The sequence below is a fragment of the Rhopilema esculentum genome, chromosome 5, assembly GCF_057945365.1.
Source record: "Rhopilema esculentum isolate cy_ngs chromosome 5, ASM5794536v1, whole genome shotgun sequence".
In the NCBI taxonomy this organism is placed as follows: Eukaryota; Metazoa; Cnidaria; class Scyphozoa; order Rhizostomeae; family Rhizostomatidae; genus Rhopilema; species Rhopilema esculentum.
In genome coordinates this window covers 11,023,870-11,047,766 of record NC_142819.1, presented here as the reverse complement: position 1 = coordinate 11,047,766, position 23,897 = coordinate 11,023,870, and the positions used below count along the sequence as shown (strand labels likewise).

The window sequence follows — 23,897 nt, the reverse complement described above, 5'->3', positions numbered from 1 at the left end:
TCAATTCAACTCAATAAAAATATCGCAGCTACCTCGTGTTTGTTGCACTTTAACAACTACAACAGCGTCGTAACAGCAACAGCAACATAACCGAAAATTAGAACCCAAACTTGCAGCCAGTGCTTGCAGCTCAAATTTCTTCAGTCGCACAATAAATTCTAAGCACTTGCAGTGCTGAGGAGAGGGGGGGGGGGGGGGGGGGGGTCAGGAGGGTCACTGACCCGGGGGCCCATGACTTAGGGGGCCCATAGATAATAACTTAGCAATTCAGCGTCTCCATTATCAAAACTTGTCAATAATAGAAAAAACCTTTAAATGAAATGAGTTAGAAGCAGCAACGCAATGAAAACATTGGGAAATAAGCGTTGCAAATTCAAATGCTTGAGCTTGTTCAACAGCTGCAATGGTTGATGCTCCTTAAAAAAAGTGACTACCCGGTGATGTTAGGAGATTTGTCATCCCTTTTTGCTGTCCATAATTTTGCTGTTTTTTGCTAGGTCATCTTCCTTCAACCTTGTGTATAATCAAAGAATACTGAACCCCTTCCATATCTCGCCAATTGACGTGAATCGCCTATTTATCTTTGCTGTAACACTATCAATAATAACAATTCCGACATTATCTTGAATTTTACCAAAGACCTTTTCCTGGTTTCACTTGTAGATAGAGACAAACTTAACTGATTTCCGTTGGTCTTCAATTTTTTGGGACATCTAGCCCCCCGTCTAAACGAGCTTCTTCCAAGATCAAATCAACTAGTTTTTTATTGACATTTAAGGGTTCCATTCTGATTGCTAGATGTAAAGTTTTTCAAATTATTTGAATAGTGAAAATATATTTGGTGCAGCGTGTCCGTTTTGATCAAATTTAGTATTTAAACGTTTCTCATTTCCTAAGATTTTTAAATCATGTAAAGAATCACATATTTTATATTTTATAGAAATACGCATGCATTGTGACGATAGAATACCAGTCATACTTCAACTATATTGAAAATAATAAAAAAGTAATAGCCACCATCGCAATTTCAGCAACCAAAATAGCCGCAATTTTAGCAACCATCGTCTCACAAATTTTCCCCGGACCCCTTAAAAGGGTCGCCTCCGGTGTGCCTTGCTTTTTTCTTTTGTTTTGACCTGGGGCCCATAAATCCTCTCCGCGGCCCTGAGCACTTGTAGCCGGACCCAATTTGTCGTGCTGGCATCTTATTCAATTCCTATTTGTAATTTGTTTTTAAGTTTGCAGCCTTAATTTTCGGTAAAACTACGAAGAAATGCAACTTGTCGAACCTGAAGGAGTTCTCCTCCCTTTCTCCCACCCACTAGAAAACAATTCTGGCTAGAAATTGAATATTTATAAACAAAATCATTTTCAAAACTTTTCCTTTGAGGCGTATCTTTGGGTGTATTACTAAGTCTACCCTCCATATTTAATCATTCTCTTATTTGATGACATTTCTAAGAGTTCAAATTATGTTTAGGTATTTTGAGGTGACGAAAATAAGTTGCTTATTTACAGAATGGATGGGCAGTTTACAGCAGTTGCCTTTGAGAAGATGCCTTGCAACTTCCATCTTTTAAATTTCCCGATAACTTTGTGGCGGAGACAAACTTTTCGTGTATACCTTAAACCTTAAAAAATATTGGCAACTACACCTTTAAAACTGGACAACAGTAATACTGCCAGTATTTCAGCCAATCCCCTTACATCTGGAGGCGATTGTGTATTTGATCTTACGTCTGTCAAGAACAAGTCTGCTGCAAGACTAATGAAAGAATCCTGCTCATGAGAGTTTACGAGCAAAAAAACACGTTTTCAGTACTACAAGTTTAGAAAAATGTCGTCGCACGCAAGGAAACGTGCAATCGTGAAAAAAATTGTCTCCCGGAAAAGTGCCAAAAACTACTAAAACCATGCATGGAATAATCTGACATTTGGTTCTTAGCATCCTAAAACATTTTAGCCCCTTTCCCAATTCGTTTTTTGCTCGGCGATCTCTGCCCTGTGCATCGTTTTAAATAGAGCTGAAAAGGACCCATATCATAACCTTTTTGCCGTAGGCAAACTTTTTCTGATGGCTTCTGAAACTTGTAACCAAACTGAAAACCAATCTCTTGGCATGAAATAACCTATTTACACGCGCAGTCATACTTTTCAGATACCAGAAAACAAATGTTTCGAAGAGTTTTTCTGCTGGTAAACTTGAAAAAATGAAGGGACAGAAAAGAAAAACGAGAACATGTCAGTTTAATAAGATATCTGAAAAATGAACATGATAACCTAATGTCAACTCGAGAATAACACACGAAACTGTCATTAGGCAACATCAATCTCGTTGGGAACAAAAGTTGCAATCATTTTTGAAAAATGACAATGAAGGTTTGAAATCTTAAAAAAAGAAGGATTGACAAGTTGGCACGGGGGTTTCTCTTTGATTGCAATATTCATCTCAGAAAGGTTTGCTAGAGCGCTAGGGCTCCATCGCAGCATTATAACAGAACAACTTAATCGCATAAAATGACAATGCATTAAACTTAAAGGTTTCTTATCTCAATAATTGTTTGAGTTGTAACCGATTACGCATACTATTCAACCATAAGCAGCAGAGGTTTGAGACAGCACTGTAGTAGTGTGTGAACTGCAGGGCCATTTGCTAGGCAAAGCGGTGGTGATGACGTCATATTCAATTTCACTGGCTTGTGTCCATCGACTCTGTATTGCTGGCAGCTGAAGGATCTCGTTGCACTGACTCGAAGAGAGCAGAAAGCTCTTGACTTGCATTTATTTGTGACAGGAAGTCACTCAAAAGTGGGTTGACATCTGCAAAAAAAACAAAAACAAACCGTAACTACGTCGTTACTCTATCATCTGCGTGCAGAATCTGAAATTGAAAGGGGGATAAAAACTAGAACTCGAAAAAGGAGAGTTTAAAGAGTAGAGTCTGAACGCAGGCTAAGAGACGTATGGATGTATAACAGTTAACCTGATCTGACAAAAATATAATCTATTTTCCTGCCGCCAAGCAGCATCTGGACACCCTCAAGCATCTACCATGCATCACATTCACTCGCCAATAGGTCTGATACTGTTTATAAATGAGACCAGGGGTCACCTTACTTCAGAATATCAAAGAACAAAACCCTTCCAGAATATCAAAATGTCTTATCTCCATCCTCTTTGATTTTTTGTCTTAAATAAGGAACACTTCTATAATTCGCAAAATGTCTTTTAAGCACGCTGGGCATTTCAAATGGACACCAAAGCTTTTTCAAATGGACACCAAAGCTTTTCTACGTTGTTGTGTATTCATAAGTAAAAACAAGAGTATACAAATGAGCATTTAGGTGTCCACCACAGCTCAAATACTGTCTTTCTTTAATAGATTTACGGTGTGTTTTCCAAAGCGTTTATTGAATGAAGCGATGAATATGTTAGTAGTCAGATGTACGACAGGAGTATTTCACTCGGTACTATGAAAACGAGGCTTAGAAATGGGACCTGCTTATCACAAAACGGGTACAAGGTGGATCCTTTCATCCGCGTCAATACGACAAGAAAGGACGCGGACTCGGCTATAAACTGTTTTCAAAGAGGATATTTCACGCGTCCAGATTCAAAGCTGACGGAGATAGCATTCTAGGAAAAGCACGAAGACTTTAAGGGACTAGCAAAGAGTAATGAGCAATTGGAATGGCGAGGCTTGATGAAAAATAAAGGCTAGGCTAGGATGGCTGGAAAACTGATGTTCGTCTGTCTTAACATCGCCAGTACCAAAATCATGCAGAAGGAACAACAAAATATAGTAAGCCATCTATGAATACCGAGACGCGATAATTTCGAGGACACCATTAGATAAATAAAAATCGTTAGCTTGAACGATACTTCAAGCCCATCGTATTGCTCACATGGCAACTTGAACGAACGCAATTAATTTGGACGCAATACGGATATCATTTTATTAAAGAAAAATACAGAAAGCAAAGAGAAAATAGAAACGCTAACAATTTGGAGAAGAAAAGAAGCTTACGACGAAAAAAGCAAGGATACAAGGGAAAGAGTTTTTACGCTGTTAACTGTAACAGGAAACTATAAAATATTATTAAAAAAATTGCACCAGGTAGAATAAAGTCATTCCCTAAAGTCCTTCTCATTTATTCATATGGTACAAAAATGCGGGACACATTTCAGCCATTTACACAAGGAAAACCGCAGGAACGACCAAGATGGATGCTGCTAGCGAATAACGAACCACCGGAAGAACTCATCCAAGCAACACAACCGGACAGGCAAGAAATGTACGTTTATAATCCGGAATATGATGCCGGAACAATGAGAAGAGATGAGCAAGCAAACGCAGTTGAGGGCTGCCTATATGGACTATTTGCAGCATGTTGTTGTTGCATGTTATTTGACATGCTTACGTAATATTTCTTGAAGAGAACTAAAGAGAGTCGCAAAGCGATAAAAATACAGCAGTAATCTAACGCTAATGAAAAATAAGTACGGTTTTTTACAGTACGATTTTGTACGGTACGGTTTTGTACAGTACGATTTTGTACGGTACGGTTTTGTACAGTACGGTTTTGTACGGTACGGTTTTTTACGATAGGGCTATCAACATATTGTTGAAACAAGCCTTATTTCATTATCTTAACATTATAGCCTTTATTTTGTTGCAAGGTACAAGGTAAAAACGTTGCTAGCGAAAAAGACATTGGATGCAATTTGTGTCTTAAGAAATATTGCGGTATCAAATGGATTTTCACGTACCATACGTGATTTACTTTAATGCTTACCGTTACATAATGCGTATGTTAATAAAAGACTGCAAGCAGTAAAGCTTATAGCATTGCCTACAACCTTACCTGCATCAGGTATCTGTTGTAATGCTGCAACGGCACGCAGAGCAGATCGCTTCAGTTCGTCTTGCTTTTCAAATTCTTGTTTGACTGAATATGCTTTCACCTTGGCTTGCACTGTCGTCCTGAGAGGCTCGATAATTCGATCCAGATCTTGACAAATCAAAACCAAAAATTAGCCTTAGTTTATACATCGGATTTCTGTCCAGTTAAATTCAACTGCTATTTTTCAAGTATTAAGCTTTAATTTTTCTTTGAAAAATATTATGTCTTTAACTTCATACTTAACCTGTGTCGATAAAATAATAAATATTAAATCTGTAATCTATTATTTTCAATTGAAAATTTGCGGGATTCTTTTATGCTTGACTTTTATTTTTTTCTCTTGACTCAAAATCAACAACGATACATGCTTTCGCTGGTAATCAAAACTCCATAAAATAAAATGAATAAATAAACAGATAAATGATGGAAAAAAATTGCCTGAGCAGATGGAAGTTTATCGAAATAGATCATTTCTGGTAAGTTGACGCAATGAGAACCATATTAAAAACAACGAGCTTACGTTGCAACAGAGCATTTGGACAGAGAGTCGACAATCGAATCAACATCAAATATGTCAGCATCTAAGGGGAAAAATGAAATATGTTCAGATGTTAGATTCGTTTAATGCAAATAAAACTAACTTAAATCATACGAATTGCACTAAGACACGATAAAGATCGGATTTGCAAAGCCTAATCCAGGGGAAAAATGGATAACGTTCTGCAACAAACGCTTCAAACTTCGGAGCAAACATATGAAATGAAATGATAAGTCTCATTGACAAAGGACAGAACTGATTGACAAATTCTGATTCAAATGTACACATGTAGACGTATTTAAGTGCACAAGAAAAATCTTACTTTTATGTCATAATGATCTTTCAAGCCATCTTCAACATGAACGAGGAACTCGAAAATATCGATCCTGTCCAGACATGAGTCTAAAAGCGTATACATGCATTCGAAGGCAGCCTGAAAAAAAGTTGAAGAATCGATACATAGGCCCGCCACCGGCAGCCAGGTGCACAAGGGACAAACGGAAGGGAATCTTCATCAAATCTCAATTCTGGTTCCTTTTAATCGCTTTATAGACTGAACTCGTCTTAACATAAACAGTAATCAGCTTTCAAAAAGAAGATTTTGAAAAATCATGAAAACTTATAAAATAAGAAATATATTAAAATTATCTTTTTTGTTACACTGTGACGACTTGCGCATACGAAAATGAAGGAAGATTCTCTAAGAATTGATATGTTTTAACTAACTTCATGAGATGAATATAAAAATCATAACAAGGATCGTTTTGAATTCTAAAATAACAAATGCTGTGGTAAGGAAGTCATTCTGCACCCAATATTATAACAGGAATGGCGACCTGAGAAAATTAGAAAGAAAAGAAAAGCAGAGGAAATAACGAGGTCTACCTTTCTAATATCAAGACCGTCATCGACCGTGTGCTTAAAAGGGCCCATTTCCATCTCTCGAATCAGCTCTTTCTGAGAACGAAATAAATAAAGTGTAATTAAATGCGATAGTAATATAGGACGTGAACTAGCAGTAAAAAAAAATGAAAAAATATCATATTTTGACGTGAGATTCAGTCATTGCATTTGTTGCATATGACAAATAAAAAGCACTATTATGAGAAGTGGTAACTCATCTGGAAAAATACAGTATGAAAGCATACCCTGACTTTGGTCTCGTTATAAAGATGAGGCAGTATATCACCAAGGAGGTCGCGTATAAATGCAGGTTTGTTGTGAGCTGCAGAGTTGAATGTTACCAAGGAAACACGACGAACGTTCTAGGAAAAAACCAACTGGATTTGCTATTTTTGTTTGAACTGCTAATTGAATAACAAAGCAAAGAAAATAAGAAAACTGTGAAAGATGGCTTTTTAAACTCAATAATAATTCATATAAATACAGGTTGATTAGAATGACGATGCATTGAACATAGGGCCATGCCTCAAATCTTCTAAGACGTAGGCACATGACAGTGATTAACCAATCCATCGACAAACGTGCCTTTTCGGCCTTTCCTAAACCTAGCGAGTCCTATTTAATGTGTGGAGAACACGGGGCCAGATAAAGAGAGAGTGTGTTATCTGTAGAATTCTGATCTGAACTAAACTAAAATTACATAAAAATTAACATGCATACCGAAATGCTAATTAAGGATGAATAAGGATGATGGAAGGATGATGCAATGTGATAAAGAAAGATCTAGTCATAGAACGGGAGACATTGAGTCAGCTTGATTAGATGAGTGAAGTTGTAAGAACAATGGTGAAGGGAATGCCCTATGGTATGCGATGCCGTGAATAACGTAAGGGGATGTCATGAAGATGGCATGCTCAATGAATTAATAGGGAGTGTAAAATGGCCCAAGAATGGTCACTACAAAATATTGATCGGATAATTCTGCGATTGATAACGAAGAAAAAATGACAGAGCCCACGCCACCGAGGAGGCCGGGGTGGCCATGGTCCCCCACTTTTTTCAAAGCATGTAGTTTTAAAGCTGCAGTAAAAAGGAAAAGAAGTCTAGGCCCCCTACTTTCAAATTCGTGGCGTGGACCCAGGCCCGGTTTCAGGAAATGTTTTTTTGGGGGGGGGGGGGGGTACAAGTTTTTATCTACCGAGTACATTTTGGCAGCATTACACTGAGTTAATGCAATCAGAATATTTTAGCATTGTTAATATTTAAATTTCTGCATCTCCCAGACTAAAATTGTTTCTGTTTTTGTCAAATTTCTTGGGATTAATCTTCTTCTGTAATGTTCCTGAAAATCCTCTTCCGGATCAACGGAAAAACTGAACTGCAGAACTTCTTAATATCTTTGAATGTTTTTACAAAATTACATGAACGACAATTTACACCCTTTCCAAAAGAATTATGAAAATCCTTTGTTCCAATCAGAAAATAGCACAAGGGTAAATTTTTCATTTTGCATCCATATCTATTCCTTTCTGCGTATCAAACTGTCTTTGTTTCAGAGTTTCATGCTATTCTACCAAAGTGAGACCGAGATACGATATTACCGTCTGTAATGGTCTGTAAAAAAAGTACCCCACTCTAAAAATAGAACAAGGAGGGCAATCTTTTTCAGCGTATCAAACTATCCCTTATTGCAAAGTTTTATGCTATTGTACCCAAGTAAGACTGAGATACGATATTACCCGTCAATAAAGGTCTAGGGCAAATAACCCCAGTCTAAAAATAGAAAAAGGGGGCAATTTCAGTTGAGATCCAGATCCTATCTTTTTCAGCGTATCAAATTCCCCCTTGTTGCATAGGTTCATTTAACAGGCCTGACTAAACGGCTTCGCCTCGACTCATCACTGTGACGTCACAGCGGGAAATAAAATTTCGGGAAAAAAAGCGGGAAAAAAAAATAATTTCGCAATGCAACTGCAAAATGTGCATACTTTGATACTCAATAAAAAAAGAGCCATATAACCTATCGGAATTCTGTTTTTTGCATAAGAACAAGGGTGAAGGATTCTATAGATTTCTTTTAAAATATTGGAATGGCAAATTTCGCTGCAGAGGCACTTTAAGAAAGGAGGGGTAGAATTCGTACATACAAAAATATGACACGGTAATCTGGAGGACTTAAAATGAAAATTGGACTTGCTTGCAGATCGCTCAAATAAAAAAATTCAAACTTATAAGAAACTCCTTGAAGTTAGCCTTTGATGGAGGCTTAGCTTGGAAAACAACACAAATAATAAATAAATAAACAACATAATAACTCGGAAAGCTTGTAGGTAGAAAAAACTTCTGTAGCAAAAACCTTAAGATGACATGATCATGATTTTCAAAATAACATAATCATTTCAAACTTACCAAATCTTCATCAGTAATTAGACTAAGAAAATGCGTGACGCATTGCTTCAGCATATCATCAATTGGTTGGGGCTGCAAGAAGAACACCAATCAATGAGAACATGGCATCGTGCCAAAGAATTGTGACGCGTTCCATGTTAATTCAAACATTAAAGCAGTTTCCAGAAAAGAAACTTGACCAGTTAAGCTTTTTTCCCACAGAGGTCAAAAGATTTTTTGCTCACCTGGTCTGTGATGGTGAATTTAAACGCAGTGACGACGGTGCTGCGCACATATGCAGACTTTGACGTCAGTTTCTCCTGGAAAGGTGAAGCAATAACAGATTCAGAAATACAATCAATTTACACGTCAATTTGTATTTGCCCAATTACTATTCATTTTTTATAAAACACAACGAAGAACAGATTACCTGTAGTTTTGGCAAAAGTTCGGTCGGATCAATTAAAGTCAGTTTTCCAAGGCATTCTGCGACTACGTTTCTTGTCCCTTGCTCCTTACTTTCACAGTGCGCAAACAACAAATTCCTTTTGAAAACAATTATAAGCCAAATCAATTATCATATTATTGGTCACAAAACAGTTGTTACTGAGCAACTAAGACAAATGGAATTTACAAAGGTTAACACTAAAAAGTCGCCAAAGGTACTCGTACTTCAAACTAAAAATACAGTACCTACACTCATAAAAACAAGGTTTCGCATTTGACTCGTTTATTTCCTTCATATTATTTCATTACAATATTTCTCAGATCTGATCAATTTCTAGCATGTGACTGATGAAACATGCAGTCATTTCTAGGGTACCTTAAGCATTGGCCATTGGCCTAAGCATTACAATGCAGGGTTTTCTTGAATATGCAACACTAAGCGTCCTAATGTGTTCTTCAGCAATCACCAATCAACCACTGCTACGTCATGGAATCTACTATTTGATCTGAGAGTTTCTTCTTGGTGGGCCTTTTAAATGAGAAACGTTTTTCGTTTTTGCTTCATTTCAATATAAGTGATTTATAATAAAACAAATCTAGAGGCTTATGTTTCTTGAATTCAGCCTTTTTTGGAAGAGTGTTCACTATACAATATTTAGCAAGATCAGCTACATCAATGGCAGATTTATTACGAGAATACAGCAAAAGTAAAATTCATACCAAATCGGAGGGAGGAAAGGACTCAACGCTTTCACTGATTCGCTATTTGCAGATTGGCATGATATGACCTGATGAAAAAAAGAAAAGTCTACAAATTGGTTGACAGAATGGCTTAAGTTGCTGCTTTTTTTCAGTGACCCAAATAATCAAAAACTCTTGCATGCTTTCCAAGAATCATTATAGGAACATTAAATGAAAATGACATGGTTAACGTATGAAAAGCTATGAAAGATTTTCCTTCATTAATAAGAATGTGTTAATGGAATTCTTCATCACACTCGCTTCGGTGCTTTGAAAGTTAAACAGCAAACACTGTGAATAAACGATGGCCTGACCTCTTTTAGTGACTGGAGAAGTAAATATTGTCTTTTTGGATTCTCTTGAATTTCTTGCAGAATAAATGATAAATATTCGTTCAAATTTCCGATGCAAACGTGACCTATAACGAAACGGAAGCATAAATCAGTCAAAACGCAAGTTGAAACAGTGGAAAATGATGAGGAACTATACATAAGGAATTATAAAAAATTCACTCACATTTACCAAGACATTCAAATATAAAATAATATTTAGACACGAAACACACGGCTTAACCTTTACCGGATAAAATGCAGGCTAACTTTACCTAAGAAAATAAAGGCGTTGAAAATGGTTCAGTCTGTATTCTGGAACTGACTAAGCCGGTTATAGCTGCACCCGACTTTCAATAACAACAACAGGCTATACGATAAAAAAAGCATTGGGGATCAATGCTGTTGATCGAGAACCTACTGCACAATACTTGTTGCCACTGTAGGGCAACCTAGTGCACAAACATTAGAGTGCACGTGCTAATGTAACTATGCCTGGTAATGTAGCTATGTTGTTTACTGCTGGTTACAGGCAGTAACAGAAGCAGTTCAGCATGTGCAATCAGGTAATCTTGGTATTCTTATGGTTCTTTTCACTAGCAGTTAGGAAATCTGGACTATCAACTTGAGACAGCTTGCACCATAACGCTTTTGCTTTGCTGTTAAATGCATTCTGAATTACATATCCACTTACGGTCGTCTCTTTAGGCCTAAGGAATGATTAAACTGTTTAGATAACTGCAGTCACATCTGCTCCCTGTGCTGTGTATACAAGCATCATTCACATACCTAGAGCATACGCTGCTGCAGATTTGACTTCTTCGGAGTCCGACGAAAATGACTCGACAATGACAGCCTTCACCTTCTTCTCTTTGCTTAGATCACTGAAAGACAGAGCAGAGAAATAAAGGAAAACCACGACACGGCAATACTGGTCAAAACAGAAACCTTGTTGATCAGACGAGCGGTGGATTTAAAAATCAACGACTGCAGCTGAATATGGGGGAAAGATGAACGAAGCTTACATGAACGAAGATGAACTAAGCTTACATGAACGAAGATGAGCGAAGCTTACATGAACGAAGATGAACGAAGCTTACATGAACCAAGATGAACGAAGCTTACATGAAGAAGATGAACGAAGCTTACATGAACGAAGATGAACGAAGCTTACATGAACGAAGATGAACGAAGCTTACATGAAGAAGATGAACGAAGCTTACATGAACGAAGATGAACGAAGCTTACATGAACGAAGATGAACGAAGCTTACATGAAGAAGATGAGCGAAGCTTACATGAACGAAGATGAACGAAGCTTACATGAACGAAGATGAACGAAGCTTGCATGAACTAAGATGAACGAAGCTTACATGAACGAAGATGAACGAAGCTGACATGACCGAAGATGAACGAAGCTTACATGAACGAAGATGAACGAAGCTTACATGTAACTGCCGATCTCTCCCAATGCCAAAAGAGCAAAAAGACAAACAGAATCTGATGATTTTGAGTCCTACAAGAAAAAACGAACTTTCAGCTGTAAATATAAATAGTAAACTCAATACTTAGATATGAAGAAAACAAAAGTTTTCCCATCAATTTCCAGAGGCTCGAGACTAAAACTGTCATCAAACAACTTGTAACTAACATATGATTCTTCTCCCATTATTATAATGTTCTTATTCGTAACTGGCAAATTAGCAGAACATACAAGGTGAAATTTTGTCACAACTACATTTTGATTATCTTCACACAATAATTTTGCCGCACACTTAGCATATATATTTCTAGAAAAATCCTGTTTTCCTGCTTTGCAATTGTTCATGCTTTTTCTCCCTAGCTCTTTACTGAAGTCATTTGCAACTGGTTTATAGAAACCCGTTAAAAACCTTGAATCGAGTACACCTGTCTTAAAAAGGCACAAGAGGAATTTGTCAGTTGGGACTGCATCCTATCTTTTTTTGCGATCAAGGCATGTACTTGCAGCAAGATTCATGCTTTTATTGTGTTTTGAAACTGATTTTTGGGAAAAAATTCCTCAAAGGCCTGGGATCAAGTACCCCTGTCTATAAATAGCTCAAGGGGTACTTGCCAGTTGGGGCAGCATCCTATATTTTTCAGCGTATTGAACAACAAATGTGAAAATCGTTTTTCGCTTCATATAACCTTTAAAGTGAAAATCTCTTCTTAAAGAGCAAAATGTAACGTATCTGACATATACCATGATATCTGAAATGAACTTGGACACGACGGCATCTGCTTCGTGTTTGCAGACAATAGTGAGAACTGTCACGCATTTTGCAATTGAGTGGAATGCCTGACGAAAAACATGAGAAAATTAGTTTATCTTTCGGAAAATGTTGGCAACAGATTGAGTAAAAGAAACTATAAAATCAAGGGATGATCTGCTTTATTTATCGATAGATATAAACAAAATAAGTAAGCACATTAGCAATCTTTGAAAATATGTTTTCGAGGCGGTTCAGTGATCTTCTTAGAAGACCAGATCTTGCAAAATCGCGGAACAACATGAAAAATGAAGGTTTAGGCAAAAACTGTTCTTTATGACCATGTACAACACGACTACAAATCTAAGTGCAAGAGGGTGTTTAGAAGTAGGAAAGAGCCATAAATTGGCACCTGACAAATTAAAAACTGAAAAAAATTGAAAACGTTCAGAGAAATTATCGGGCAAAACATGAACCGAAGCTAATTAGGATTGAATAGTGGTCGTAGAACACCATGTCATTGAGCTGACAAACAACAGACAATGCATTTTAGAACATTGATACAATGCAAGAGGTATTACCTGTTTGTGAACGGCCAGCGATGGCAATGAAGCGTCATGTTCGTAGATTGGTTTTGTCAAAATCTGTAGGCAAAGAGAATGACGCAAACAGTGTTCTGAAAAATCCTTTCATAGGAACAAAATACGAAAATATCGTGCGCAAAAAATAAAAAAGAGATAAACCACTGTTAATTTAAAAGTATATTGAAGCCCGAAAACAAATAAAACGCCAAGCTCATAAAAGTCTTAATGAAAGTCTTCTTTCCACGTAAATGAGTTTATCATGTTGTATTCTTTCGTCATCCTATTTTGCATAAGAACTTTTTATCTTTCAATTCACTACTACTATTATCATTTTGATACTGGGGTTCGTTTATTTCTGTCAAGTTATTCTTCTAGCTCTACGTTGGGCAACATTATCTTTCCTTTCTGCTTATCTATGGTGTGATTGTGTATAAGATATAAGATATAAGATAGAAGAGCCAGACATCAAATAAACACCGACTCTTATAATTACCAGTTAATAAGTTCGATTTACGTTTAAAAACACAGCATACCTCCAAAAAAGGAAAGTTTCCAGCCCGGTTGTTACGAATGTAATTAAAACTGTTTGTGAAATTATAATAGAAGACAGAAACAAAGGACTATACATAATAGAAAGCAACTAACTAGACTAATAGCGAATGATTTTACCTGCAATAGAGTGCGGTACGACAAGCCCAGTTTGTCCGACTTGACAGCTTCAGTTAAAAATGCCAACATGGCCGTCAGGGCTGAGCCTGAATGGAAAGAGAAATCAAATTACTTCCATGCAATGACAGATTTAGAACAGTTCACAAAAGCAGGTGGATTCGCAGATTTTTAGTTCGAAGTATATACCCTAAATAACTTGTCCAAGTGCAAACTTTGTCTATCTTTTGGAATTTTCCGGCATTCTTTACCCGGCTAAATACCTTAGCACAAACGTTGCATAGGTTTGGTCATGGTCTTTCGATTCATATCCTGATTAACTGAACCGGGTATGAACTTTTTGCGTTTGTTCGGTGTTTCATACCCGGGATAGCACTGTTTTGTTAGATCCTGAGCTAGGAATTGAAGTCAAATGATACCTCTCTGACTACATTCATCTGCATCAATCAACTGTTAAAGGGGAAAACAAGAAATATTTGAAAATACGAGACCTTGTAGCAAGGGTGATCGTGTGAGCTCTACAGTCGCTGGCAGAATTTTCTCTTGAACCTATGGAAATCATAAGGCGGTGAAAATATGGGGCACATTGCAAAGGAATAAACTCATATAAACATCGTTCACCGAGAAATAAAATCAACTTAAAAAACTCTTTTAATCTTAAATACTTCCATAACACCACAAAATCTTTACGATTCAGCCATTCTATAAACTTTACAGGCGGCTAATAAAGGCGGCCAAGTCGCGCACGAAGAGCATATGTATTTTTCTATTCTTTCAAGTAGGCACATTTTCTTGGTAAATAATGGAAAGTCCTATCCTTGAAAACATTTCAGCAATTTATTCAATATGATTAAATAAAGGTAAATGAGAATAATATTATGGCTTGATGTTAAATTATATGATGAATTTATTTCTTGATACCTGATTGGAGTTAAAATACCATCAAGGTAGCCCTTATAAAGGCGGGTTTAATATAACTACAAACAAAAGAAGAATTGGTGCTGTTACAAACTTAATTTTGTTGAATAAAAGGATATAGAAACTCGGATTAGAACGTAAAACACGTTTCTCGAATACCATATCTATTCAATTATAAGCCATGGCCAATAATGATTTTTTGACACCTTTGACTGCAGTTTATAATTGAGGGCGGCTTATATAGGCGGGTGGTTTACATATTTTACCCAGATCCTACCAAGCTTCCTGCTACCTGAGCTGAGGGTGTTAATGTAGAAGATGAGGAAGGAATACTTCTGGGCCTAATTGATGATCCCATGCTGGACGATATTGTTGCTGGTTGAACTTCTGATGTTTATTTTTTGGTTCAAGTACAGTGGCTGCGTCAGTCATTTCAAACCAAGTATCTCTGAACGACGGTCTTGTTGGTGCGGCTTATAATCAAATACATACAATAGTCTAAGTTTTTTATAAAAGCAGAAGGTACACAACTTACACAGTTTTGAACTAATCCGTGAATTAAACACGGAAAACGCGAAAAACACGGAAAACACGGAAAACACGCACCTGACCAAGCCTTGTATTGTCGACGCGAGTAATGGATGTGAGCAACATCAAGGCGAGCTGAAGGGGAATACAGTGCAAGTAAACGACCACTTTATCACAAAGAAAATTGCCTTTCAAATCAATTTCTAAAAACGCTGTGACTACATATTGATCTATCGACTTTCAACAGGGACAGATCAATAAATTCAAGATGGATGGGACCACTATGCAACTACAACCTTACAACCAATTGTCCATTAAATTAATAAAGAAGACATAATTGTGTTATCCACAATTCACAGGCAGCAAGGCTTTCTCGGACAACATGATCCAGCGAAGCTACTTTTAAAATAATACTCAACATAGGCCGGCTGGAAAACACTGTCACGTTAAGCAGCATACTAACTTTATCTGCGAAGGAGCTGACGTATGGCTCATAAGCAACAACACCGCTCATAAAAAATGAAAACCACAACGAAGGCAAAGAGACTAGGGATTAATTTTGGACAATTTAGGAAAAAATCACGGAAAGCAAAAGTGCTGCATTAGTAACAGCTGACCAACGTAACCAAAACTTTGAAACGAACGCTGCATTTCAGACTTCAAATGCCTAGCTATGGCTAATCAGCACTGTGAATCTACTGTCATGAATTGAACTAGTACCTGTGAAATATGAAGGTCGCTCTCGCTGATGAGAGGAGAAAGCTCGAACAGAATGGCATCTAGATGCTCCGCTGCCATTAGCTTCCCTGCAAAACAAAGAGGCGTTAAAACAAAGAGGCGTTAAAACAAAGAGGCGTCAAAACAAAGATGCGTTAAATCAAGATCGTCCCTTGTCGTGATATGCTGTGGCAAACATTTGTTATACAATCAAGAAAAAAGCCATTACAAAATCAATTTAGGGCATCGTAATCTTAGGGAAACGTGTAGGTTTTCATGAAATCAGTTGAAACAGACCTGGCGCTCGAATCGAGAATGTGAACTGACTGATTATCGAAAAAAGCTATTTAAAACACAACAGTTATAATTAACATAAATTATTATAAATAAGCCAGGAGAATGCAAAATAGTCATATTTACTGATTATACCTTTGACAAAAAGCTGAAAAATTGAACTTACCATAATTTTTGACAAGTGTATCTAAACACGTCAATGTTGACAATTTCAAAGCTCGGTGGTTCTTTCGCAAAAACGTTGCAAGGAGCGGCGTGGCCTCAGGCTGCAGAAGATACAAAGAAAAGGGCGGTGATTGTACGAAAGTGTCTAAAGATGTTAGAATGCATCAAGATGCGTGGGATTGAGTGGCATGGTTTGAAAGGTATCCAAAGAACTTACCAGGATAATTTGCAGATTGATCTTCAACGGAGACCTACACGGAAAACCAATACAAAATCAAAAATAAGAATTATTAAAAAAGGCCACGTGATCATCTTCTGGACGCGAAAATAGAAAAACTTCAAGACTGTGAAACCATTAATAACATATCTGAACGACTCAAAAATTGAATGCAAGAAAATCGAGGAATGCTTATGGTTAGCTATGTTATAAAATGGTATGCAATTAAAACGTAAAAAATTGCTACAAATAAGAGCAAAATAAGCTATGAAATAAATCAAGCTTACATTCATATTTTGAAAGATATGTGATAATAAACGCACATACCCAGCAATTGACGTAACAGCCTTGACAGCTGTCAATCTTGTGATTTCATTCCTTAGCCGATCGAGAAATATAGGTAAGCAGTTGCCGAGCTCAGAAGTCAAAACATCACCCATATTGCAGAGAATCTGTCCCCTGAAAGAAAGAAATAGTGAATGAATATGGACATGTAATATACTGCAGTCCAGTCCGCTAATTGATCATTGACAGGAACAGAAAAACTTTGGCACGATCCCCCAATCACTCTTAGCCCTAAAAGACTGGATATTAAATAAAAACCATGTTTCTATATAGTTAAACCATAAGAAAACTGGACCAAAGTGCAAGAAGAGCAGTCTTTAGACAAGAGAGATCTTGATGCAACTCGTTTTACTATTTTATGGTGAATGTGATAATGATTTGGTATCCCGACCGCACTTAACACATACACTATTATCAATTTCAGCTTGCATTGAAATCCTGGCTTTGTCATTCTTTAACGTCTCAACAAATTTTCCCTATTATGATCATAACCAGTCCTTGGCACTTTTGTTATATTTCATGAGATCTATTCAATGTTGCATTAAAAAGACAAGAATAAGCACAAAGAGCCTGACACCCCCCCCCCTCCCCCCCCCCATTAAAAACGTTTATTTGAAGAGATGTCGCTTGTCGTGTGAAAAGAAAATCCTCAAGCACGAATATATACGCACAAAAAACAATTATACATTATATGTTGAAGATTTTAAAATTCTGATTTCAAGCAGATCCTTTGCAGAACAAAGGGACTCACATGCAATGAATTGATCGTTCCTTCACTTCTTGGTCAATGTCTGCTGCTCTTAGTCTTAGAAACACACATTGGTATAAATCTTTTAGATAGGGTTGAAAATCGAAAGAACTTTCACGGTCTATAAGAAAAGGGGGAGCATTAATATACCTGAAAATTTATACGGTAAAAGAAAATCAGAAATCGTAAGTAAGTGATCTTCTATCTTATTCAAATGCAATGGATAGAATATAGTATTAGACACGCCAATGATACATGGATTAAAGCAAGTGAAACTTAGCCAAAATGATTCGGCAACAGAGAAGCAACAGAAAGGGACGTTAAAGGGAGATGGCAATATAAAACAATATGGACTTTACTAGAGACAATACGCGGCACAAATGACGAGACAAAAATTCTTGTTTTAGGTCAATCCTTACCCACAGGTCTCATAACTTTGACAAGATGTTGTGTAACTAACAAAGCCTCCGACGTAATTTTGTAAAACTGGTCACCAACTGCAGCAACAATCGCCTGCAAAATGAAGATAAAACATGCAAAGTAGAGATTGCGGAGATGCAGTTGAAAGTATGACAAGGTATTGCGTGATGGATAATACCACAATTTGGAATTGTACTTACAGGGACTATGAGATGAATGTGATCATAAAAGACTTCTGGCTCGTGTTGTGTTAGGATGCACCCCAGGAAAGACAATGTGTCAATTTTTATATTCGATGTCGAGGCTTTGTCACTAAAAAAGAGGCAGAACAAGGATAACATGATGTAAAAATACCATGAACTATTAACAAAAGGAATGGTAGCAAACTTTTAATTTTCTAAAGTATAACAAAAGGAAATATTAGATTGGCAAAAATTTGTGGTTTACTTGTTACCTTAAGGAATGCTGAACACCAGGGATGATTTTGCTCATGTAGCCAGACAACGCACCAGGGAGGACAGTAACAAGTTCAGTTAGAAGATGAAAACAACCCTAGAATGAAGGCATTGGTCATCACAGTTGCATCTGCTATCACATTTGATCACATATCACAAGGGAATATTCACGGGTGGAAGAAAACGTGACAAATTTTAACAAGGTCCTGAATAGAAGCATATTGCATTCTGCGTCCTGTGGAATGACTTTCTTTATGAAAGTATCAAGTATACACTCAGGTGAAAAATAATTTCTACGCAAATCAAAAATGATAAACCTTAACATTAAAGCAAATACATTGTCTTTAACATTAAAGGACACACGTAGAGAGATTAAGATAACATAACAAGGCATACAGAAGACTTCAAAGGAAAATTAACCTGTCTTGTCTTTATGCTCTTTTCAAGAAGTTGCTTATGAATCACTTTGATCATGCTAGCGACTTGTGAAGACAAACATTCGATCATACTCGTGCTGCGGTTTAGCACTCTGACGTCACTGCAAAATACAATCGAAGCAAAATCACATGATCAAGTCTACACTCGTTGATGCCCGCAAATAAGAGAGTTTTCATACAACACATAATTTATTACTTCGATGCACTGCGCCTTGAATTGCACATCTAAGATTATACAACTCGAAAGTATACATACACGCTTCAAATAAGACGTTGGTGAAGCTATGATTGGAGTTTTTTTAAGAGGTTTAACATGAAAAAAGCGCAAAAAGCATCAGTTGCGAAATGCACTGCAGCTGCTCCGATCACCCTATTGCACACATACTAGAGAGGTAGAAAGGTTGAAAAAGCCTTCATACAGATAGCACTGGTATCTCAATGTTCTACCTGTGTGCATGCAACATCTTTGCCTGCAAAAGGACACAGAAATGTCAAAGTTCAAGGCTGCCTTACCGCTGCCGTTCTTGCTTTGAACGCTCTGTGGCCAACAAAGCGACGGGTCGCGTCTGACGGAGGAGAGCAACGTACGCCTGGAATATATCCGACTTGACATTTTCTTCACGCTCTAGGAATTTAAGAGAGCTCAAGCATGGGTCATTTGATTAAAAGAACAAGGTGACAAGAACTCTGTATTTAAAAACTTACTGGATAATCATTAATGAGATCGGAAAGGAAGCATACCTTTAAATCTTGCAATCAGTTTTGGTGAAACGGATGCATAAAATTCCCTGAGAAGATCAGGCCTGGAGCCGAGAATTGAACCAAGACATTTGGCAGACGCCCGTCGGACCTACAAAAAATGTGCAAAAAGCTAATAACAAAAAAGCTATTAACAGAACAACAATAACTATCATCAAAAGCCATTTTTAATATGACTGACCCAACAGAAAAATCAAGCTTGAAAGGAATTGTTAGTAACCTACCTTCCAGCTCATATCATCGTCATCACTATATACGTCATCGTCGTCTCTAGAATGGAAGGTGCATGCATCAACTTCAAAGGTGGTTCGAATAAGAAAACACAGCAGTTTTGCAGCAAACATCGTGTTTGAATATCAAGTAGCTCGCACTGGTTATTTCAACTACTCCTGGGATTATAATAGGTTTATACCACTTGTATTAAAGCTCAACAAATAGGCAGCAATAATTGCCACTTTAGTCAGCGAATTATCATTGAGATGAAAACTCACTCGTCATCATCCTCGTCACCTTCATTGACGTCCATGCCATCTCGATCATCATCATCATCGCTACCATAGTTGTAATTCGGATCGTAGCAAAGGAAATCCAGGCAAAGTTTCGTTATCTAATGAAAAGGTAGCATTAAAACCGATAAAATCGGCTGAAAAATTCGGTGGTGGAATTAATACCTCAAGCTAGAACGAAAACGAGTGATAGGAGTAGCCATTCAATAAATGTTAAATTAGAAGTAAAGGTGCAAACTTTGTCAATGAAAAACAAGACAATGACAGTTCAGTGATTGACACCAAATAAACAAAGGAATCGTTAAAGAAAACAAAGAATAGATACACGGCCATCTAAAAAAAGGAGGGGAAAACTTCTTCACATATTTGTCTTGGTGTTGAAATAACCAATACTTTTATAATTCACGGGCAAATGTGCACTAAAAAATCTCATACATTGTTTTCAAATTCGTTTGAGTCATTTATAAATAACATGAGTAATCCTCTTTCGCAATTTCAATTGAATGTTACAGATGCTTTTTCTTCTTCAAAAAACTGAAAGCTCTTGCTTTGCCCTCATGAGATGAAAATAAAACGAAAAAATGATTGGCGATGGCCAAATTGCGGGAAAAAAATTCAATATGACTAAACACAATAAAATGCATTACAGAATAAAATTGAATTGCTTAAAAGCAGCTAATCCAGAAAAGCAATGTCTATCTTGTGTCATCTACAGCCAGCATTCAGTATAAGGAAATGCTGAATATATGCAAAATACCTGGACATGAAACCTACCTGCTCTACATACTGAGTAACTTCTTTAGGACATCGACAGACAAAAGATTCAAATGCCTGTGGACGAGATTTATTTTTTGTAAAATGCCCTTTGCAAAATAACTTTATCAAAGCTTACTATCATGTGCAGTTAAAGAAACGAAAAAATACTATTGCGTAAATTTTAAAGAATAGGGTTTTGAGAGCATGTTTACAATTTGTAAACATGTCCATCGCTGAAACAGATAACTACCAGCTAACATGAATTTTTTATATTATCTATTCCTCCATTACGTATATATCATAAAATTGCTTTCAGGACATGCTTTCAGAAACGTGGTAAAGAAACTACACCAGGGTGATCTCTACAATTATGCTAGATGTAAATGAACCGCATTACATTAGATGCAAAAAAGATGAATCCAAATGTTCGTCTTTTTCTTTTTTTTAAAATGCCAAAGAACACCAAAGTGTCAAACTGGCCTTTGGCTATCGTTTTCTAATTCAATCTGCGCTGGATGGGAAATCGATTCGTCGCAGGAAAGTTTTCCCTTTTAAGGCTTTCTTTGAGAAGCCTTAAAAATTGCAGCAGGCCCATACCCTGGCCAATTTAACATCTAAACTAATCGTAAACAAATTGTCGGGTAAACTAAAAAGAGCTACCTGAATGCAACATTCCCTGAGCTCATCATCGCTCTCAATCATGGAAAATTGTACTACAATTGGCACTATTTTTTCTAAGTAATCCCCAATGCGGCGACCGGCGTGGCGACTGTAAACAAAAAGAAGCATTCTTAACGAAAGAAGCACTACCCGATCTATATGCCTTCACCAGAATCATCATTGAATCAAACTACGATCAATCAATCAACCCTTTCTATAAGGGCACCAGGGTCATACCTTAAAACGATATTTTTCGAAATCAAACGAGATCAAATAGGATCCAGGGCAGGATAAAGTGTTTATTCCACATAAACAACAGAGGTTTTTATTGTCAAAAATTGTGACGAAATCTGCACACATACTTTGCTTTAAGAATATTCTAAGCCAGTATACCTTAAAGATGGAAACATTGTTTCTTGTTTTATTATGCTTTTTTCTGTTTAAATGTAATATTGCTTTGCAGATACAGAGCAAACATAAGACAAATGCATCCCGTTTTGAAGACCCAAACCGTTGAATAGTGATGGCATTGAACACGAAACTTAGAGTAGCAACTTAAAACCGTCGTATTCTATATGCAAAAAGCGTGAAAAGCTCTGCCTTTACTGCAACCAGTAACTTCAATGTTTGAAGACCTGAATAGGGCTAAAGCTCTGTGCTTAAGGTCATAAAAAAAGAATGTTACAAAGTCGAGAGAATAGCATTACTGATAACATACCAAATGGCTGCAATGCACTGAATGAACGTTCGGGCGTTCACTGTGTCCCTCTGGCCCTCAAGTTCACCAAGCACGTGTGTTATTAGCTCCACGAAAATGCTCTGGTTGGCAGACATCACCAAATGCCCTGTCAATGACAAACACTGAATATTGAGATGTTATCAAAATCAAATAGATATTTCTGAAATCAAATATGGAAAAGGGATGTTTTGAAAATCAATTTTTGTGTTGCATGACTTAATGAAACTGAAATCAAAAATGTTTCACCCTGTTTTCGACGAAAATAATGTTCCAAAGGTTGATGCCCAACCAGATACCTTTACAACGGTATATTTTGAATGGTCTTAAGACCCCAGTCTGAATTTATAATTAAGACCCCAATACAACAATGAAATCGTTTTCCTCATCTCCACCGGAAGATATTCCTTCCAAACCTACGAACGTCCTTGAGTAACCACTTAAATTTTCGGAGTTAGAAAATTACGATCAATTTGTTGACGAAGCTCTATATCAAATTTCAGACTCTGTATCTGATGTGTAAAACGACAGCTAATAATCACCAATTGCAATGATGGTTCTCTTGCGCACCGCCATTCTCGGGCTTAGAAGTAATGGCAGGAGACTTTTCAAGACGGATTGGTGAAATGTGACAAGAAGTCCTAAAAAAACAGAAAATCAGTTAAAAATATATCGAAACCAACTTTGATCATGAAGAAGGTATGCTGCTGGTTTATAAATATTTGGAACTTTGGACATAAAGGCAATATAGAAATATTTATACTGTCTTTGGACATTTAGCGATATTTGGTACTTTAGACAAAGAGATGGAAGCCAGGACTAGGCCATAAGAAAGAGATATTTGCATTGACTAGAAAGTGTTAACCAATTCCCGATCTTATTCGCATGTCCTAATGAGAGAGATCATTTCATACTTTACAGAGTGTTGGTGATAAAAAGCTGTTAGAAGGCACATGAATGCATTGTTGGGTGCCATTTCAAAATTTTTTATACCAGGGCTTTCGCGTTTAGTTCAGAAATTGATGCGAATGACAAAAAATTTTCCTGATCAGTGTAGGGCGCGTGATCCAAAATTATTTGATAACACAAAATAATGAAGTTTGTGAACTGAAACGCTTTACTTAAAATTAACAAAATATTTCGTTTCCTAAAAATGTTCAAGTTCTGCCTCAGTGAGGCCAAATGTGCCGAATTCCTCATCACTTTCTGGCTCTGTCGAACTGTCCGTTGATGTAGCTTCAACTTAATTCTAAGCTTGGATACTTTCTTGAATGTTTATATTTATTCTCCCTGTCATTTTCAAATATAAATCCACATCTCTCACGATGATTTTTTTCTTTTCATCTTTATTCCAAAAACGATTATTGCCATAAACTAGAAAATTATTGTTAAGAGTACTGTGCGAGATAGAGAGCTGTTTATCAGAAAGTATGTTGCTTATTTCGAATTTGAGGGAGCAATCGACAAAATGAGGCTTACCATTTTGCACAGGTTTTGAAATTCATT

At 36.9% G+C, this 23,897-nt stretch overlaps 1 protein-coding gene across 1 annotated transcript in view; it reads right to left on the bottom strand.

Moving 5' to 3' along the window:
* Positions 1-2,242: 2,242 nt before the first annotated feature.
* Positions 2,243-23,897, bottom strand: part of LOC135689745 (cullin-associated NEDD8-dissociated protein 1) — a 34,111-nt gene continuing 12,456 nt past the window's right edge. The window contains exons 7-41 of the mRNA XM_089116261.1: positions 22,934-23,032; positions 22,374-22,500; positions 21,656-21,764; positions 21,014-21,070; positions 20,225-20,340; positions 19,958-20,003; positions 19,716-19,824; positions 19,488-19,599; positions 18,958-19,075; positions 18,537-18,634; positions 18,283-18,394; positions 18,082-18,175; positions 17,666-17,783; positions 16,897-17,028; positions 16,570-16,603; positions 16,354-16,453; positions 15,897-15,982; positions 15,255-15,311; positions 14,222-14,279; positions 13,734-13,819; positions 13,062-13,124; positions 12,474-12,569; positions 11,698-11,765; positions 11,040-11,134; positions 10,236-10,339; positions 9,901-9,968; positions 9,164-9,278; positions 8,979-9,053; positions 8,755-8,826; positions 6,591-6,707; positions 6,328-6,399; positions 5,765-5,875; positions 5,425-5,485; positions 4,866-5,012; positions 2,243-2,820 (exon numbers count right to left, since the gene is read on the bottom strand). Coding sequence (XP_088972387.1) covers positions 2,690-2,820; positions 4,866-5,012; positions 5,425-5,485; positions 5,765-5,875; positions 6,328-6,399; positions 6,591-6,707; positions 8,755-8,826; positions 8,979-9,053; positions 9,164-9,278; positions 9,901-9,968; positions 10,236-10,339; positions 11,040-11,134; positions 11,698-11,765; positions 12,474-12,569; positions 13,062-13,124; positions 13,734-13,819; positions 14,222-14,279; positions 15,255-15,311; positions 15,897-15,982; positions 16,354-16,453; positions 16,570-16,603; positions 16,897-17,028; positions 17,666-17,783; positions 18,082-18,175; positions 18,283-18,394; positions 18,537-18,634; positions 18,958-19,075; positions 19,488-19,599; positions 19,716-19,824; positions 19,958-20,003; positions 20,225-20,340; positions 21,014-21,070; positions 21,656-21,764; positions 22,374-22,500; positions 22,934-23,032 — 3,263 coding nt within the window. The 3' untranslated portion in view covers positions 2,243-2,689. The remainder of the gene's footprint in view (positions 2,821-4,865; positions 5,013-5,424; positions 5,486-5,764; positions 5,876-6,327; positions 6,400-6,590; positions 6,708-8,754; positions 8,827-8,978; positions 9,054-9,163; positions 9,279-9,900; positions 9,969-10,235; positions 10,340-11,039; positions 11,135-11,697; positions 11,766-12,473; positions 12,570-13,061; positions 13,125-13,733; positions 13,820-14,221; positions 14,280-15,254; positions 15,312-15,896; positions 15,983-16,353; positions 16,454-16,569; positions 16,604-16,896; positions 17,029-17,665; positions 17,784-18,081; positions 18,176-18,282; positions 18,395-18,536; positions 18,635-18,957; positions 19,076-19,487; positions 19,600-19,715; positions 19,825-19,957; positions 20,004-20,224; positions 20,341-21,013; positions 21,071-21,655; positions 21,765-22,373; positions 22,501-22,933; positions 23,033-23,897) is intronic.